General features: G+C 33.1%; 1 protein-coding gene across 2 annotated transcripts in view; it reads left to right on the top strand.

Moving 5' to 3' along the window:
- LOC138711713 (cholesterol transporter ABCA5-like) overlaps positions 1–10,142 on the top strand; it is a 314,480-nt gene extending 304,338 nt beyond the window's left edge. For both annotated transcript variants that reach the window (XM_069842866.1, XM_069842865.1), the window contains exons 29-31: positions 3,302–3,393; positions 6,090–6,337; positions 9,700–10,142. In XM_069842866.1, the coding sequence (XP_069698967.1) occupies positions 3,302–3,393; positions 6,090–6,337; positions 9,700–9,800 (441 nt within the window). In that variant the 3' untranslated portion in view covers positions 9,801–10,142. The remainder of the gene's footprint in view (positions 1–3,301; positions 3,394–6,089; positions 6,338–9,699) is intronic.
- Positions 10,143–16,491: the final 6,349 nt, after the last annotated feature.

Here is a 16,491-nt window from a genome sequence, read left to right as displayed (position 1 = left end):
TTCAATCAAGTCGGCCGTGATACAATAAAATTAGTTCTCAAAACTGACAACAGGTGGATTTTGGAAAATTATGTAGGAAAATTGACATTTCACTGAAAACTACTACTTTTCCGAAAAACTTTGGATGCCATGCATGAAAATGAGGGGTCACTCATTAAAATCCGTTCAGCCGTTTTCCCGTAATTTCCATTACCAGTTCAAATTATATATATATATAGATAATCATTGTTCTCAAAATGTATTAGTAATTTGCTATGTATATTTTGTTGTTTTTTTTTTTTTTTATTGAAAGATGGGACATAACAGGAGCGTTGCGATCGGAAAAACAACTGAATGTTGCATAGCGTGGTAGGCCTGTTGCTATGGTAACAATGGTTGAGTTGCCAAACTTACCGTTCCCACGTGGCGAGTGCTTAATAGCTCTCTTGCGACATTTATTGTGCACACAATGTTAGCATTGGTACGGTTCGTCTTTGATTGTCTGTCGATTTTTGTATTGCTTTTTTACCTTCACGTCAATTGTCAGTGAATGTTTTAACGTCAGTCATCTTAACGTCAATTGCTTGCTTTCATCAGCTGGCAGCTGGTAATCCATATTGGCAACATGGTGCTCTAGTTCCAAGCTCGGCTGCTTAACTGTCATGTCACATCTTTCAAAAAACCAAGTATAGCTTGAAATACGATATCACTAATGGTATTGTCACTGATATTATGTAGATAAGTATTTATTTCGAATCCTGCCTTGTATCAAATGGCTGAGGCTTTCCAAGCCAGAATGCTGGGTTCAAATCCTAGTGAATGTAAGTAGAATAAATTCGTGGTAAACAAAGATGGTGTTGTCGAAAGTTTTCTAAGGGTACTTGCGTTTTCCGTATATCACCGCCCTTTGAAGAAGTGCTCTATGACACATAGTAGAGGCTTCATATCTGACAGCCATTTCGTCTGAAAACAGATTGACGAAGAGAGATAGTAGTTGGTTTGAAAGATGAAATAGATAATATGTTGTTGTTATCCAATGCTGGGCTTTGGCAATGAAGCCATTAGCGCTCTTGCTCTCCAATATGAAATAGATAATATTGTTGCCATTTTGAGGTGTTCTGAGTCCATTTCTTAGTTTGAGTTGCACAGTGGGCAAAATGGCAAGTTGTAGCCGATTTAAGTGAACGCCATATTTCAAAATTTTTTATGGAGAAATCACTGCAGTAAGTGAAAGTCTCAGGAATCTTCTCTGCCATATCAATAAATTTTAAAATGCAGTTATATCACAGTCTAGTATATACAGTCGCGAAGCTCAATACGTAGTAAATATGCAAACATTAGGTAGTTGCTCACCACTAGGATCGCTAATATCGCCTCATTACAGGCAATGCAAAATAGTACCGTCACAGTCTATTGTTTCTAGCACCCTCAAAACTCAAGCTTCGTGACTGTATATAGTAGACTGTGGTTATATTATCAGACTCCAAAGCAGCTATTCTATCAATAGTCTCTAAACACACACCTTCATCTCAAACAGCAGAAATAACTAAAATGCTCTCTCAATTAATCACTCAATAAAAGAATTGTATTCCAATGGATACCATCCCATTGTGGAATCCTGGGAAACGAGAATGCGGATGCTTTAGCAAAGAAGGGCAGCACTGCTACTTACAGACCTGTTACTAAATCTACGTATTACTCTGTGAAAAGATTTATTAAATCTACATACTTGGACTTCAACAAACAAAATTTGATAACACAATCTCGGAAAAAAAAAGGAACTCTCTGCATCATAATCCACAGTTGATTCCCGATTTACCACACAAATCTGTTTGGCCAAGCATCTGCATAGAATTGGAATATATCAGTCTCCTAACTGCCCATTGTGCAACTCAAATCAAGAAATGGATTCAGAACATCTCAAAATCTGTTCTTCAGTGGCTAACCATGACAATATCTTTGAAAAATATTGGAGTGCAAGAGGTCAAATGACTTTAATGTCAAATGCCTGGCATTAGAAAACAACAACATATTTCAACATTTTGGTAGCTACTTCATCAAAACACAACCCCCAGAATGTCTGGAAGACCATACCTGCTGTTGGTCGATGGGCCCACTGGACCTAGTTGGGAGATCTTGTTGATCACCAGCTTTTCCTCCTTAAGCCACTGGAGAACGATTTTAGTGCCATAAAATGTATAAATGACGTTTCATATCTCCTGGCATTTAAAATATGATTGTATAAGTGCAAAAAACCTATAACCGAAATAAATTAACATGGAAAGTAGCCTATAGAAATTTTGCAGGACCTCAGAAAAAATGAATAAGTGTAAAAAAATGTAAGTGCGAAACATATAGAAGTTAGTTAAAGGTACGGTCACACGTTGCTACTTTTGCAGCGATGCAGTACAGAAAACTGCGCAACTCTTGTACTGCGACGTGTGAACCACGGTGCAACCCGAAAAGTAGCGGCTGCCGAACCTGCTGCCCGCTACTTTTCCATGCTGCGCGCAACTTAAAAGTAGCGTCGTGTGAACAGGGTTCTCAGGGTTGCAGCCGCAGCATTTTTGATATCGGTTTTGTTGAAACTTTTGCTGCGGTTGCAACCAGTGTTGCCACCCAAATGTGCCAATGATACTTTTATTGTTTGGATGTATTTTAATGTTAGATGTGATGAAAATAAATTATTTGTAACAGTTATTAAATGCACAACACAGTCTGAGCATATTTTCTGACGATATAATTCATTTTTTTAATTTTCTTTAGCGTAGTTCCAAACAGGAGGGTTGCCAACATTGATTACGTTAATATGCTGTTGGTTGTCATTTAAGTATATAGGCGTTTTTAAAAGCTTTATAGTAAAAATAATGCCAATTTCTGAATACTAGTTAGGACAGAAAAGCAAATAATAGATAAGTAAGCTTTCGCATGAGTTTATTAATAATGCGAACATAACCACAAAATGTATATTGAGAAGTCATCACGGAGATGGAAACCTGCAGCATGACTGTGGCTGCAAAAGTAGCGCTTTGTCTGTGAACAGACTCGCAACCTCCAGTTGCAACTTTTGCAGCACGAAATGTAGCGTGCAGCGTGCAGCGTGCTACTTTTGGCTTACGTGTGAACACGACACGCAACTTTTGCAGCTGGAGTACTAAAGTTGTGCAGTAAAAGTAGCGACGTTTGACCGTACCGTAAGTGAGTTAGTGCATCTTTCTTACTTAAGAAATAGAAAGAGTTGTAAAAATATATTTCTGGACCTTAGTTACTAAAAACTGGGAAATGTATACAAAAGATGAAGTGTAATGTTCGGTGTTAACAGGGCACACGAGGTGCTATCCTAACAACACACTCCATGGAGGAGGCAGACGCACTTTGTTCAAGAGTTGGCATCATGGTGAAAGGAGAGCTCAGGTAAGTAAGCTGTGCAAACAAAATAATAATAGTTAGGGCTAGGATTTAATGACCTACAATGAAAAAATGTCCTAAAAACAATGCATTTATGACCTAAAAATCTTTCAAAAATGCCCTTAAAAATGCCCTAAAAATTGATCTTACATAATTGCCTTAGTAGGAAAAGAGGTTTTGTACTAAATATTTAGACTAGTAATTAAATTAAATTTTACATAATTTTTTCTAAGTAGTACACTTTAATTAATTATTTTACCTGATGTAGTTTCCATGTATGATCGTTCACCTCTGCTTCAGCATGTGGACGCGAGGTCAGCAGTCAGCTGGTCGGTCTTGTCCCTTCATGGGCTGTAGCGCAATGGATTTACTTTACTTTTAGTTTCCGTGTAATCTACCACAAGGCCACTCTTATCTGGAACTAGCAGTGTAGTTTCTCTAGATGGACATAATGCTATAATGTTATTACAGTAACTTCGGAGTAAATTGAGGACAGGTAAGATTAAAATAGCTTCTTATGCACAGAAAACTTGATAGGCTATTCTGTGTATTCGTTTCCTGTATTTCTTAAAATAATATTTATGTAAGTTACACATTCATTTTTATCTCAGAGAATTAACGAACAACGAGAGTGTATTGATTTAGTATGCAGTAATAATATGTTAGCTTAGCATTTCATTATTTTATAATTCAAATTTTAACTATGCTCAATGAATCGTGTTTTTATTTTTTTTTTTTATTTTAGTAGGTTATTTTACGACGCTTTATCAACAGCTTAGGTTATTGAATCGTGTTAAAATACATATGCATTAAATGCAATGCAAAAAAAAATGGGTAATGAGCCAAGCAGATTATGTTGCGCTGTTGTAAAAGCTGTTCCTCCTGAGATTCAAGAGCCACCATAACAAATTAAGAACTTACTTATTGGAGTTCATCCTTTATCAACACACTTTTTATATAATATAATATAATATAATCTATACTAATAATAAATCTGTAGCCGAAATTTTTCTGGTAATTTTCGATTTTCCAAAAATAATTGGTCTAACATATATAATTAACTACCCTGAAACCGAAAATAGCTTTTTTTGAAATTTTTGTTTGTCTGTCTGTCTGTATGTTTGTTACCTTTTCACGCGATAATGGCTGAACCGATTTCGATGAAAATTGGAATATAAATTAAGTTCGTTGTAACTTAGATTTTAGGCTATATGGCATTCAAAATTCATTATTTAAAAGGGGGCTTATAAGGGGGCCTGAATTAAATAAATCGAAATATATCTCTTATTATTCATTTTTGTGAAAAATATTACATTACAAAAGTTTCTTTAAAAATAATTTGCGATAAGTTTTATTCCTTGAAAAATTTTGATAGGACTGATATTTAATGAGATAAATGAGTTTTAAACTAAAATAAGGCCATCTAAGGCCGTGTAATGAATTAAAAAACAAATGACTTCGTTTATAAGGGGCCTTGGACAGCAACAATCGAAAGCTATGAAATTTAGCCTACAGAGAATGTTTCTGTGTTTGTATGAAGTAATATCGGAAGCTAAATTAACCGATTTGTATAATTAATTATTATTTCACCATTGGAAAGTGTAGTTTCTCTAGATGGACATAATGCTATAATGTTATTACAGTAACTTCTGATATAATATATAATATAATATAATATAATATAATATAATATAATATGTAATATTATATAATATAATTTAAGTTATTTGAAGGGTTCGGTACCATAGTGGGCCAAGCGCCATTTACTGAATACGTAGAAAACAAGGATTAAAATTAAGTTATTACCATAATTCAATGGAAACCTATAACAGGTAAAATAAAGTATACACATTAAATCTAAATGATGTCAATCTTCATTAAACTATGGTTGCATGTAATAAAAATTAAGAAACATATTAAAGGAATTGTCATTGCACCAAATGAGTGTCTCTGGACCAAAATGATCGCATTTTAATTATTTGGATGCCATTTAAATTAAGTAACATATTAAACGATTTATCCTTCTATCAAACACGAATCTTCCCTGGATCAAACGTCCTATTTTAATTATGTAATTACTTTATATTTATTTCTAACGGGTGCAGCAGAGCGCACGGGTACAGCTAGTCTACAATAATTCTGTTTTTCTCTAATATAGCCTGCAATTTTGCAATTCCCAAAATATTTCTTATATCTTCATTTTAAACTCTTATCTCTTGGTGTTTTCTGTACAATATTTCATCTCTGTCACCTGAATTCTGCTCTGATCATTTTTGTCGTAGTCTAAGTTTCCATTGCATATGTTAGTACTGGTTTAAAATGTGAATTATACATATGACTTCCTTGCACTTATCAGATATGTCTCTATTCCATAGTAAACCTTTCACTTGTTGTAACGTCTACCACTATACTCTATTCTCCTAGTAATTTCATGTTGTATCTTACCATCATTATTCACTTCACTTCACTTCCAAAGTACTTGAAATTTTCTTCTTCCTCAAAATATTTTCCATTTAATTTAATTCTGAGTTTTTGATTCTGGTATTCTTGCTATTTTCATTGCTACAGGTTTTTCCCCTTGAAGTACAGTACATAGTGCAGTAAGTTGTTAGACTTTTATAGTTTCCCATATATACATTAAGATAATGCTTTATGATATGTTACATTTATATGTTATTACTGTTTGACATGTTCATCTGCAGGTGTATTGGGTCCACACAACATCTGAAGAACCTGTATGGCGCAGGTTACACTCTAGAAATGAAGCTCAGGGGTGGAGATCGAACACCAACAACGCCATCGTCAGATCGACACAGTGATCTCAAGGAGTTCGTAGCTGGCTTATTCCCAGACGCGACTTTAGAAGAGAGTTTTGCAGATAGGCTAATGTTTAGTGTTCCGCAACATGCTGTAACGTCATTGGCCGAATGCTTCTCGCAGCTTGAGAAAGGTAACATGTATTGTTGTTGTTATCATTCAATTGATACATTAGTTTTTTCTCTCTCAATATAAATCTACAAAGAAAAAATACTACAGTGCTGCAAAAATCGATTTCGAGATTTTCATGGACATCCCTGACACCTAAAAAACGAAACATACAGAAGGGGGGGCGGGGTGTGCGTGCGTGTGCCTCAAAAAAAACAGAACAAGATTTGAAATTAATTTTTTATTGAACAATGAAAACGTAGAATGTTGTCCTTAGTACAACATGAACTTCAGACACTATATTTTATAACAAATTACTTTCCATGGCCGTTTACAACCAACTTGGGGTCAACAGTGGTCATTCTTACTCGATACTGCACAAAACAGAGTGAAAATCTGTTTCTTTATTCTAACAATCATGAGTCCTCACAATCTCTTACTTACTTACTTACTTACTGGCTTTTAAGGAACCCGGAGGTTCATTGCCGCCCTCACATAAGCCCGCCATTGGTCCCTATCCTGTGCAAGATTAATCCAGTCTCTACAATCAAATCCCATCTCCTTCAAATCCATTTTTATATTATCCTTCCATCTACATCTCGGCCTCCACAAAGGTCTTTTTCCCTCCGGCCTCCCAACTAACACTCTATATGCATTTCTGGATTCGCCCATACGTGCTACATGCCCTGCCCATCTCAAACGTCTGGATTTAATGTTCCTAATTATGTCAGGTGAAGAATACAATGCGTGCAGTTCTGTGTTGTGTAACTTTCTCCATTCTCCTGTAACTTCATCCCTTTAGCCCTAAATATTTTCCTAAGCACTTTATTCTCAAATACCCATAGCCTCTGTTCCTCTCTCAACGCGAGAGTCCAATTTTAAGAATTAAATTATAACTTGGATGTGTGAAATCTGATGGCATAGAGAGAGAGAGAAATAACCCGTCTGGCCTTAATTAAGGATGACCACGAGGATCCGGAAATTAATAGCAAACAAATATACGGTAATCAATTAAATATGAGTATTGTTATAAAAATAAAATGTAATAATTAAGCACCATTGATTATCAATTATAAAATAAAATCTTAGAAGATGACTATAAAATTATACTTATAAATAAAAGATTTCATTTAAAATTAGCATATCCTTAATTAAGGCCTTCTGAGTGGTATAAATGAAACTGTCTAATCTGCAGGGAATCTTTAAGAATTTGCGAGATGATTTTTTGAATTTCAAAAGATGATATTGATAATTGTTTTTAAAAAATGATATGTAAATTTTGGTAAAGAACTCCGAGCACCAAAAAATAAACCTGTCACTGACCAATTGAAGAGAGGGATGTTATACTTGGCACTAAGGTAGGGAATACAAGGTTCATAAATGGCCCTCTTTTCCTGATCAACCTGATGAGCTTGGTTTAGATCTCTCTCCATGCGTATAGTTTTTTTTTATATATTAAATTAAAAATAATAACTATTTATTTATTAAATATATAGGAGTGTAACAAAATTAATGGATATTGACTAACGTAATAAATAAAAAAAAAAAGAATATAATATCTATACTAATAATAAATCTGTAGCCGAAATTTTTCTGGTAATTTTCGATTTTCCAAAAATAATTGGTCCTAACATATATAATTAACCACCCTGAAACCGAAAATCGCTTTTTTTTTTTTAATTTTTGTTTGTATGTCTGTCTGTCTGTCTGTCCGTCTGTATGTTTGTTACCTTTTCACGCAATAATGGCTGAACCGATTTCGATGAAAATTGGAATATAAATTAAGTTCGTTGTAACTTAGATTATAGGCTATATGGCATTCAAAATACGTTATTTAAAAGGGGGGTTATAAGGGGGCCTGAATTAAATAAATCGAAATATCTCGCTTATTATTGATTTTTGTGAAATATGTTACATAACAAAAGTTTCTTTAAAAATGATTTCTGATAAGTTTTATTCTCTGAAAAATTTTGATAGGACTGATATTTAATGAGATAAATGAGTTTTAAAATTAAAATAACTGCCATCCAAGGCCGTGTTTTGAAATAAAAAACAAATGACTTCGTCTATAAGGGGCCTTGGACACAACAATCGAAAGCTATGAAACATAGCCTACAGACAATGTTTCTGTATTTGTATGGTAATATCGGAAGCTAAATTAACCGATTTGTATAATTAATTATTATTTCATCATTGGAAAGTGTAGTTTCTCTAGATGAACATAATGCTATAATGTTATTACAGTAACTTGTGAGTGAATTGAGGACAGGCAAGATTAAAATAGCTTCTTATGCACAGAAAACTTGATAGGTTATTCTGTATATTCATTTCCTGTATTTCTTATAATAATGTTTATGAACATATTAATTTTTATCTCAGAGAATTAACGAACAACGAGAGTGTATTGATTTAGTATGCAGTAATAGTACGTTAGCTTAGCAATCCATTATTTTATAATTCAAATTTTAACTATGCTCAATTGAATCGTGTTAAAATACATAAAATACATATGCAATAAATGCAGTGCAAAAACATTGGGTAATGAGCCAAGCAGATTATGTTGCGCTGTTGTAAAAGTTGTTCCTCCTGAGATTCAAGAGCTCCCACAACAAATTGAAAACTTTCTAATTCGAGTACATCCGTTATCAACACACTTTTTCATAATATAATATAATATAATATAATATAAACATAATAATAAATCTGTACCCAAAATTTTTCTGTTAATTTTCGCTTTTCCAAAAATAATTGGTAATAACAATTAAGAAACATGTTAAAGGAATTATCATTGCACCAAATGAGTGGTCTCTGGATCAAAATGATCGCATTTTAATATTTTAAATACAATTTAAATTAAGTAAGATATTAAACGATTTATCCTTCTATCAAACACGAATGTTCCCTGGATCAAATGTCCTATTTTAATTATGTAATTACTTTATATTTATTTCTAACGGGTGCAGCAGAGCGCACGGGTACGGCTAGTAATATAATATATTTTTTTTGTATCAAATATTATCTTGTAATGAAAAAATAAATTACTTCTAAAAATATCTATCTATCTATACTAAATAAATTTTACAAGAAAAAGAGTTCATCCAAAGGGCTGGACTCGGGAAGGGTACCCAAAATGCTCATTGCGTATAGTTGGATCTATGATATAATTGTTACAAATAAACAATTGAGTTAGACTTCAAGTTTTTGTTGCTATGCAACATTCAGTTGTTTTCATATCCAGGAAGATAACACCATAATTTATTATTTTAAAAAAATATTTGGAAGTAATTGATATTGCATTTTGAGTAGTTTAGTTTCCAGTATGCTGTATTTAATTATGTTTAGTGGGTACCACTACCACGTATTAATTCATTTTATTATGTTTTCCAGCAAAATCTGAACTGGACATTGAGGAGTACAGCTTCAGCCAGACAACTCTCGAGCAGGTGTTCCTAAAATTCGCTCACTATGATGAGGTGAATGGTGATTAAACGAAATGAGTAAAACAGTGCCGAAAGTTGATCAGTTTCCAGAGTGTGAAAACATTCACTATCAAGACTTATTCAACAAACAGTGTATGTTAATTAGTGAAGAATTCCCAGAATGTAAAGGTGAAGAAAATAAAGAAGGCAGTGGATTGGATTATTCTACCTCGTTGTGAAAAATGGAGATATGAATCAAATCGTTATGATGAGTGAATTGAAACAAACATACGTGTGATTGGTTAACTTGTTGAAGTGCAGTATATGAAGTGAAAGTCAAGCTTGCAGAAGAGATTTGGGCAGAAGAATTCAGATTTTGTCTTTATTTTCTCATTTTTGTTTTGGAAGAGAGAAAGATGACGACAGTAGACTAATAGCTAGGGTTTTCTAGTTTATTGTAATTCTGTTGGAAGACTCCATTTGGCTTATTTCTGACTAAAGGAGCACAAGATGCATGATTGAGGAGAGTAAGTGTGTGAATGCGACAGTCTGAAAGTTGTTTTGTATATATCGTAAGTTTACTTATATGCCTATATGACTAGTGCTGATGTATTCCATAATGGTCCGTAACTTGGGGAAAAGAAAAAAAATAGAGATAATAAGGTTTGTGGGCCTGACAATCGTAAAATTTCTAAATTACAAGAGCAAATACTTAACATGTAAGTGCTTTTAAGATTTTCAGAATAGGCTGGTATTTGTTATGAACTTTTCATAGTAGCCTGTATCTGACTGGAAGCTGTGTTACACGCGATATTATTTTAACAGACCTTATACATTACAAAATTACGTAAATTCTTCTGTGAGAAAAAGAGAGAGAGCGCATTTACCATTGTAATATCCTTTTTAGGAACAAAGATTGTTACTGTTCGCAGCTAAAGAGTATATTGAGATAATCGTGGTTCCCAAACTATCTTTACGAAATATTCACAGTATAATTTAAGTTTTAAATAGCACAATACAGTAAGTAAATACCGAAACCTAATTAAAGTAAAGTATATGTCTATTTCAGTGATTTTAGTATTAAAATATTTGCAGTCATTGTTAGATAAAAATATTAAACACCAATGTTATACTTTGAAAGGAAAAATTATTTATTGTGACTTAATATTATGGCGTAAGTCCCACATTAACTTTCCCTTTTAACATTTAGCCCAATTTCCCTTTTTGTTTTAATAATTCTACCGACATTTGCAGTGGGTACAGCAAACTTGTGCAATAATCCCATACAGTAGGAGTTATGTGATGTACGGTATTTTATAGGTGTATATTATGATGTTACAGTGCCCATATGTTTAAAATAACGTTCCTACATTGATCACTTTCGTTTTATAAGACGCAGATAGATAAAATGAGAACTTGAAATCGGAACAAACCAAAAAAAAATAAGTATTTTTGTTTTTAAAATAATTACGTTATTCCCTTTTTATTATTCTAACTTAAATTCTTTAGTCTTGTTCTTTTTTTGTTTTCATTGCTAATTTTCCAGTTTTGTGTACTTAAAAAAGAAACACTTCTTGAGTTCTTTCATATACAGTAGAACCTCTATTATCCGTGGTAATGAAGGAGGTGGAGTGAACGGTTAATCGAAAACATCGGATAATCCATACCATAAAAAGTTTACATAAACCAAGTACATAATATTTTCGTAATTTCCTCCATGGTCTTTTCTTTTAATCCGCCAGATAGTGGATCAGAATTTCACTAATTTAAGTCTGTTTTTTTTACAATTCATGTTTGATTATCCGATAAGTCAGTTAGTAAAACATTATTTATTGTACTTAAGTCTGGTTTTTAATTGCCAAGAAATCTCCTTATGAAAAGATAGGAATAGTAGAGGTCTCATGTTGTAGATTTACAAATTTTATACAGTTCATATTTTGTTTTTTATTAGCCTAAATCGCGCAAATTTGTAATTCCTGTTTCTATTGTGATGTGAAATGGACCACATTTTTTCTTTCCCAAACCACTCAGTTACTGGCACTTTTTTCAGTAGTACAACATGTTTTCTTTTGACACTTCTAGAAGACATTTTTCATAGAAGTTAAACAGTACGGCCACTCGAAGAGTAGGCCATAATGCGTAAGGGTAAAGGTTCATATGGGATGAATATTAGTGGCCATAAACATTGGAGAAAAAATACGAATTATCTATTTTCTGATCTACTCAATAATAACTTTAACAATCAAATTTCATTTATCAATCAAACATTTTTAATAAGAAATAAAATATCCACAGTAAAATTCTTAATATTCAGCACTTTATTGTAAAAAAAACACTCTGTAGAAAAAATTGGTGCTAATATAATATACAGTACTTCATATTTTTTTCTGCGACAGAGAAAGACTGTCGGATAATCCACCAATCGGTTAATAGGGTGACGGATAATCGGGGTTTTACTGTAGTTCAAAATTATTGTAGGAACGGTTAATTATAAAAAAGAATATTTTAAAATATGTCAATTATTTAAATCTTTTTATGCACTTTTACATATTGTTGATAAATAAGATGCTTTTCAGTTATATGTATTCTCATAGCAAATATCATATATTGCGTTTGATAACCGATATTTTATATAATTTAATATCTCCAGCATTTTTATTTTCATTTATACAGAGTTTAAAAAGAAAGGACCTAGGCCACCAGACAGCTGGCAGAAGCAATAATACAACCAATTTGTAAGAAAGATGATTAAACAAAATGTGACAGTTACAAATGCATCAGTCGTCAGAATTGTGACTACAGAATGCATACCAAATTAATTACAGGAAAATTATACAATTCTTATAGTCCAAAATTATGAGAAGAGAAAAATGGTTTTAGAACAGGTAAATAATGCTATGATTGTTTCTCACTGACAAACAGAATCATCAGGAAGCATAGAAGTTGTAATATTCCAACACATTTAACCTTTAAACTTTTACTAAGGAAAAGGAGCATCTTCTGCAGACCTCTGGAAAAAGAACTAACGAAGAGACAAGTGAAGTGCTTTGTGTGGAGTGTGGCACTGTATGGGGTAGAAACATGTACATTACGACGAAGCGAAGAGAAGCAAATAGAATCATTTGAAATGTGGATATGGAGAAGAATGGAGTATGTGAAATGGACAGACAGAATAAGAAATAAAGCTGTGTTGGAAAGAGTGAGTGAATAAAAAATTATGCTGAAACTGATCAGGAAGATAAAAAGGAATTGGTTGGATCACTGGCTGAGAAGAAACTGCCCTCTGAAGCATGCACTGGAAGGAATGGTGAACGGGAGAAGAGTTCAGGGCAGAAGAAGATATCAGATGATAGATGCCATTAAGATATATGGATCATATGCGGAGACTAAAAGGAAGGCATAAAATGGGGAATATTGGAGAATGCTGGGTTTGCAGTGAAAGACCTGACATTTTGCAGAAAACTATGAATGAATGAATTAGCCTTTATTGTTTACAGTAAACCATTTTATATGGTCAGTCACAAGAATTTATCTATTATTCTGAAAGATGGGCATGTTCCAGATCAAATAATTGCCACGATAAGTCTATAACAACATTGACATAACTAAACCAAAAAATTTTCAAAGAAACGGATAAATAATGGCTGTAACCTCTCACCACTTCCGTTTATTAATTGAACAATGAAGATTAAGAACTCATGAAGGAATAATAATCGACCGTTTTCGAAATTTAGATACCACACTCTTTGCTAATGACTAAATTCTTATTACAAAAATAGAAGACAAAGCCCATTGTGCCAGTTACAACTTAGAACATGGAGCAAGCTTGCACTAGCTGAACTATGGTGATTCTTGTAAAGGACTTTGTGAACAGTTGAACACAAAGTTCAATTTCACGGCAGCACTGTGAATGACTTACTAGGGCTTACTGATCGTGTCTCGATAAACCAGGATACACATTGTGCATCTCCTGAGGTGTCCATATCTCCTCTCTGTCAGATTTCAGATTTCACCAAAATTCACCACCTGCAACCTAAAAACGCATTTCAGCGATTCAACAAAATTCCCATAAAAACTTTGACAGTTTCTGATTAACATGCTGAAAACCGCATCAAGTGTCAGGTTTCATGTGGACACCCTGTATAATAATGTTACGCAGTATTAATGGGTCTTTGTTTGAAATCAAAAAACAAAGCAATGAATCAGTCGAAATTGGATGTAACAATTTTCTTTTTTATCTTCTGTCTTACACAAGATGACGTGACAAAATAGTTCAATTATAATTATAGTACATACCCAAAAATGTTTAGGGTAGAGTAATTTATTATCACTTACATAATAAATATTTCCAATCCAAAAATCTTTCAGATAAAATATTTTGGGCTTAAAAATATCTATTGAAATTATTTTGTAAAATTAGCATAACTGTAACCATTAAATGAGGGCTATTCATAAAATTCGTATACAGCATGCCGTGTTTGCAGTGAATGTTCAGTGATTCAGTTTGCTTCGAGCAGTGGTACAGAGAGAATCATGTAGCTGTTATTCGCAGTGCTACACTTGTTCAAAATGTGTGCTCTAATTGAGAATTCCACCAGCTATAAGATGCACTCGCTGATAATATTTCTTGTGGCAAAAACTGCAAAGCGGCTGAAATCCATCATGTTGCCCTCTGGGGTGGTTTTTTTGCACAACGATGCCCACATACTGTGCAGCGTACTGCCTCTGAACTGCAAAATTCCAACTGGGAAGTGTTTGGTCATCCTCCATACAGCTCTGATTTGGCACGTACTGATTACCATCCTTTCATGCATATGAAGAAGTGGCTTGCATCACAGTGCTTTAATGATGATGATGATGAAGAGTTGCAGTCCAGCATCACACATTGACTTCAGTCACAGGCTTTTATGACCGCAGTATTCAAAATCTTATTAAACGCTGTGATAAGTGTCTCAATGTAGCCGAAACTATGTATAAAAATAAATCAAAGTTTGTAGTTTCATACTACTGTAAACAAATCCTATACCCACATTGCCACTTCTGTTACAATAAAACGGAAGTTACTTTATGATTGACCCTTGTAGAAATAGAACAAAAACATTTGGTTTTCTGTAATTATTAATATTATTATTATTAGTGTCCTGTGAAAGCAGTTTTATTTTAAAGGGAATTTCGTTTTAAAATTTCAGTATTTCGGTGCTTCTGCCAATTTGACGGTATTATTTTAAAGTTACATACTTATTTACAAGTGGGTTAAGTTATTAAACATGATGAGAGTCGTATATGCAGGATTTTCACCATCACTTTTAAGTTTTTTTACATATTTGCATAGGTTTTGATACTGGTACATGGCTGCATTTATTTGTTGATAAAATGGAACGAAATATGCCATCGAAAAAGGAAAGAAGACTGAAATTATGAAAATATTACTTAAAAATACATTATTTCATTTTTTTTGTTAAATTTATTTATACACACTTTAATATCTGTTGTCAAATCGCATGTATAGGATCTTTAAGTATAAGTTACCAATAGGTCTTTTTTTTTTTTCTTTACTATTGTTGAGTTTGTTTCTATTGTTGTTTGTTATAGTTGGCTTGTGTTCATGTAACTTATTATAGATTTTGATTAATGTTTATGATATTGGTGATTGAGGCGGTGATGAATCATGCTATGTAAATTTCCATTTGCCTTTGTGACTGAGCGAAACCATAAAAAACCCCAGTCAAATTGGCCGGTCATGGAGTTTGAATCTGAAACCTCTCAAATGTTATCCTCCGAGCCAACTCATTCGGTTAAAAATATATTATTATTATTAAGATTTCGCGAATAAAAAAAAAAGTATTGCTAGAATTCGTTAAAAGCTTACATTATATTTTTTTCTTTTGCTTTATTTTGCGTTTCAAAATGCCTTTTGGGGGGTTATGGGAAGAAGTGTAAAGAAATGTTTAAAACATGGCAAAATTGGAACAGTTAACATTATTTACGTCTCGCGAATGTTACGGATTTCTAATTGTAATCATATGTCCTGTTGAAAATATATTCAGATAAAATTTTAGGAAGTTAAGATATCTACACGAATGAAATAAAAAAATTGAAGTGAGTGGTAAGCACAAAAAGCCTCAGGATGCAGTGCAAACCAGCGAATAGGGATTATAAAGAATGGACACTGAGCGAATTTTCCTGTGTTTTGTTTCTCTGTGTGCCGGCGTTTAGTTCCACTTTCAAGCACTAGAGGTTAGTGTAATCGAGCATACGCTACGATAATAATTGAGAATATAGTTGAGGCACAGGATCCAAACATCGCCTACCTTATTGCATAATCCAGTAATGCTTTGCTTCAGATAAATTCAAGTTAACAGCTTTTCCTTATTTCTCAGTGACAAACTAGTTGTAATAATAATTTTTTATATTTCAGATATAATAAATTATATTATAAAATTATGTATCAAATTCAATTTAATTTATATATAATATAATATAATATAGGTATATGGTTTTACTTCTCATAAGAGTTTTGTTTTTCCATTTTCAGTGCTATCAAATCATTACATATTTTAATTGTTGTTGAGGTCAACGTCTCAACTCTCATTATAAAGGAACTCTAAGAGTCTAGACATTACAGTTAATGACGGATTTATTATTTTATGGATCCAATTTATTTTATTAGAGTGCATAATGTACCTAGATGTATTAATTATGTGTTATATTTCTGCTTTGTCGACTGCTAGCTGGTGTGATGTCAGCGCCAACTCTAGGG

This window comes from Periplaneta americana, chromosome 13 (genome assembly GCF_040183065.1).
Source record: "Periplaneta americana isolate PAMFEO1 chromosome 13, P.americana_PAMFEO1_priV1, whole genome shotgun sequence".
Taxonomy (NCBI): Eukaryota; Metazoa; Arthropoda; class Insecta; order Blattodea; family Blattidae; genus Periplaneta; species Periplaneta americana.
The sequence above is the reverse complement of the archived record's forward strand: the minus strand, read 5'-3'. Positions and strand labels throughout refer to the sequence as shown.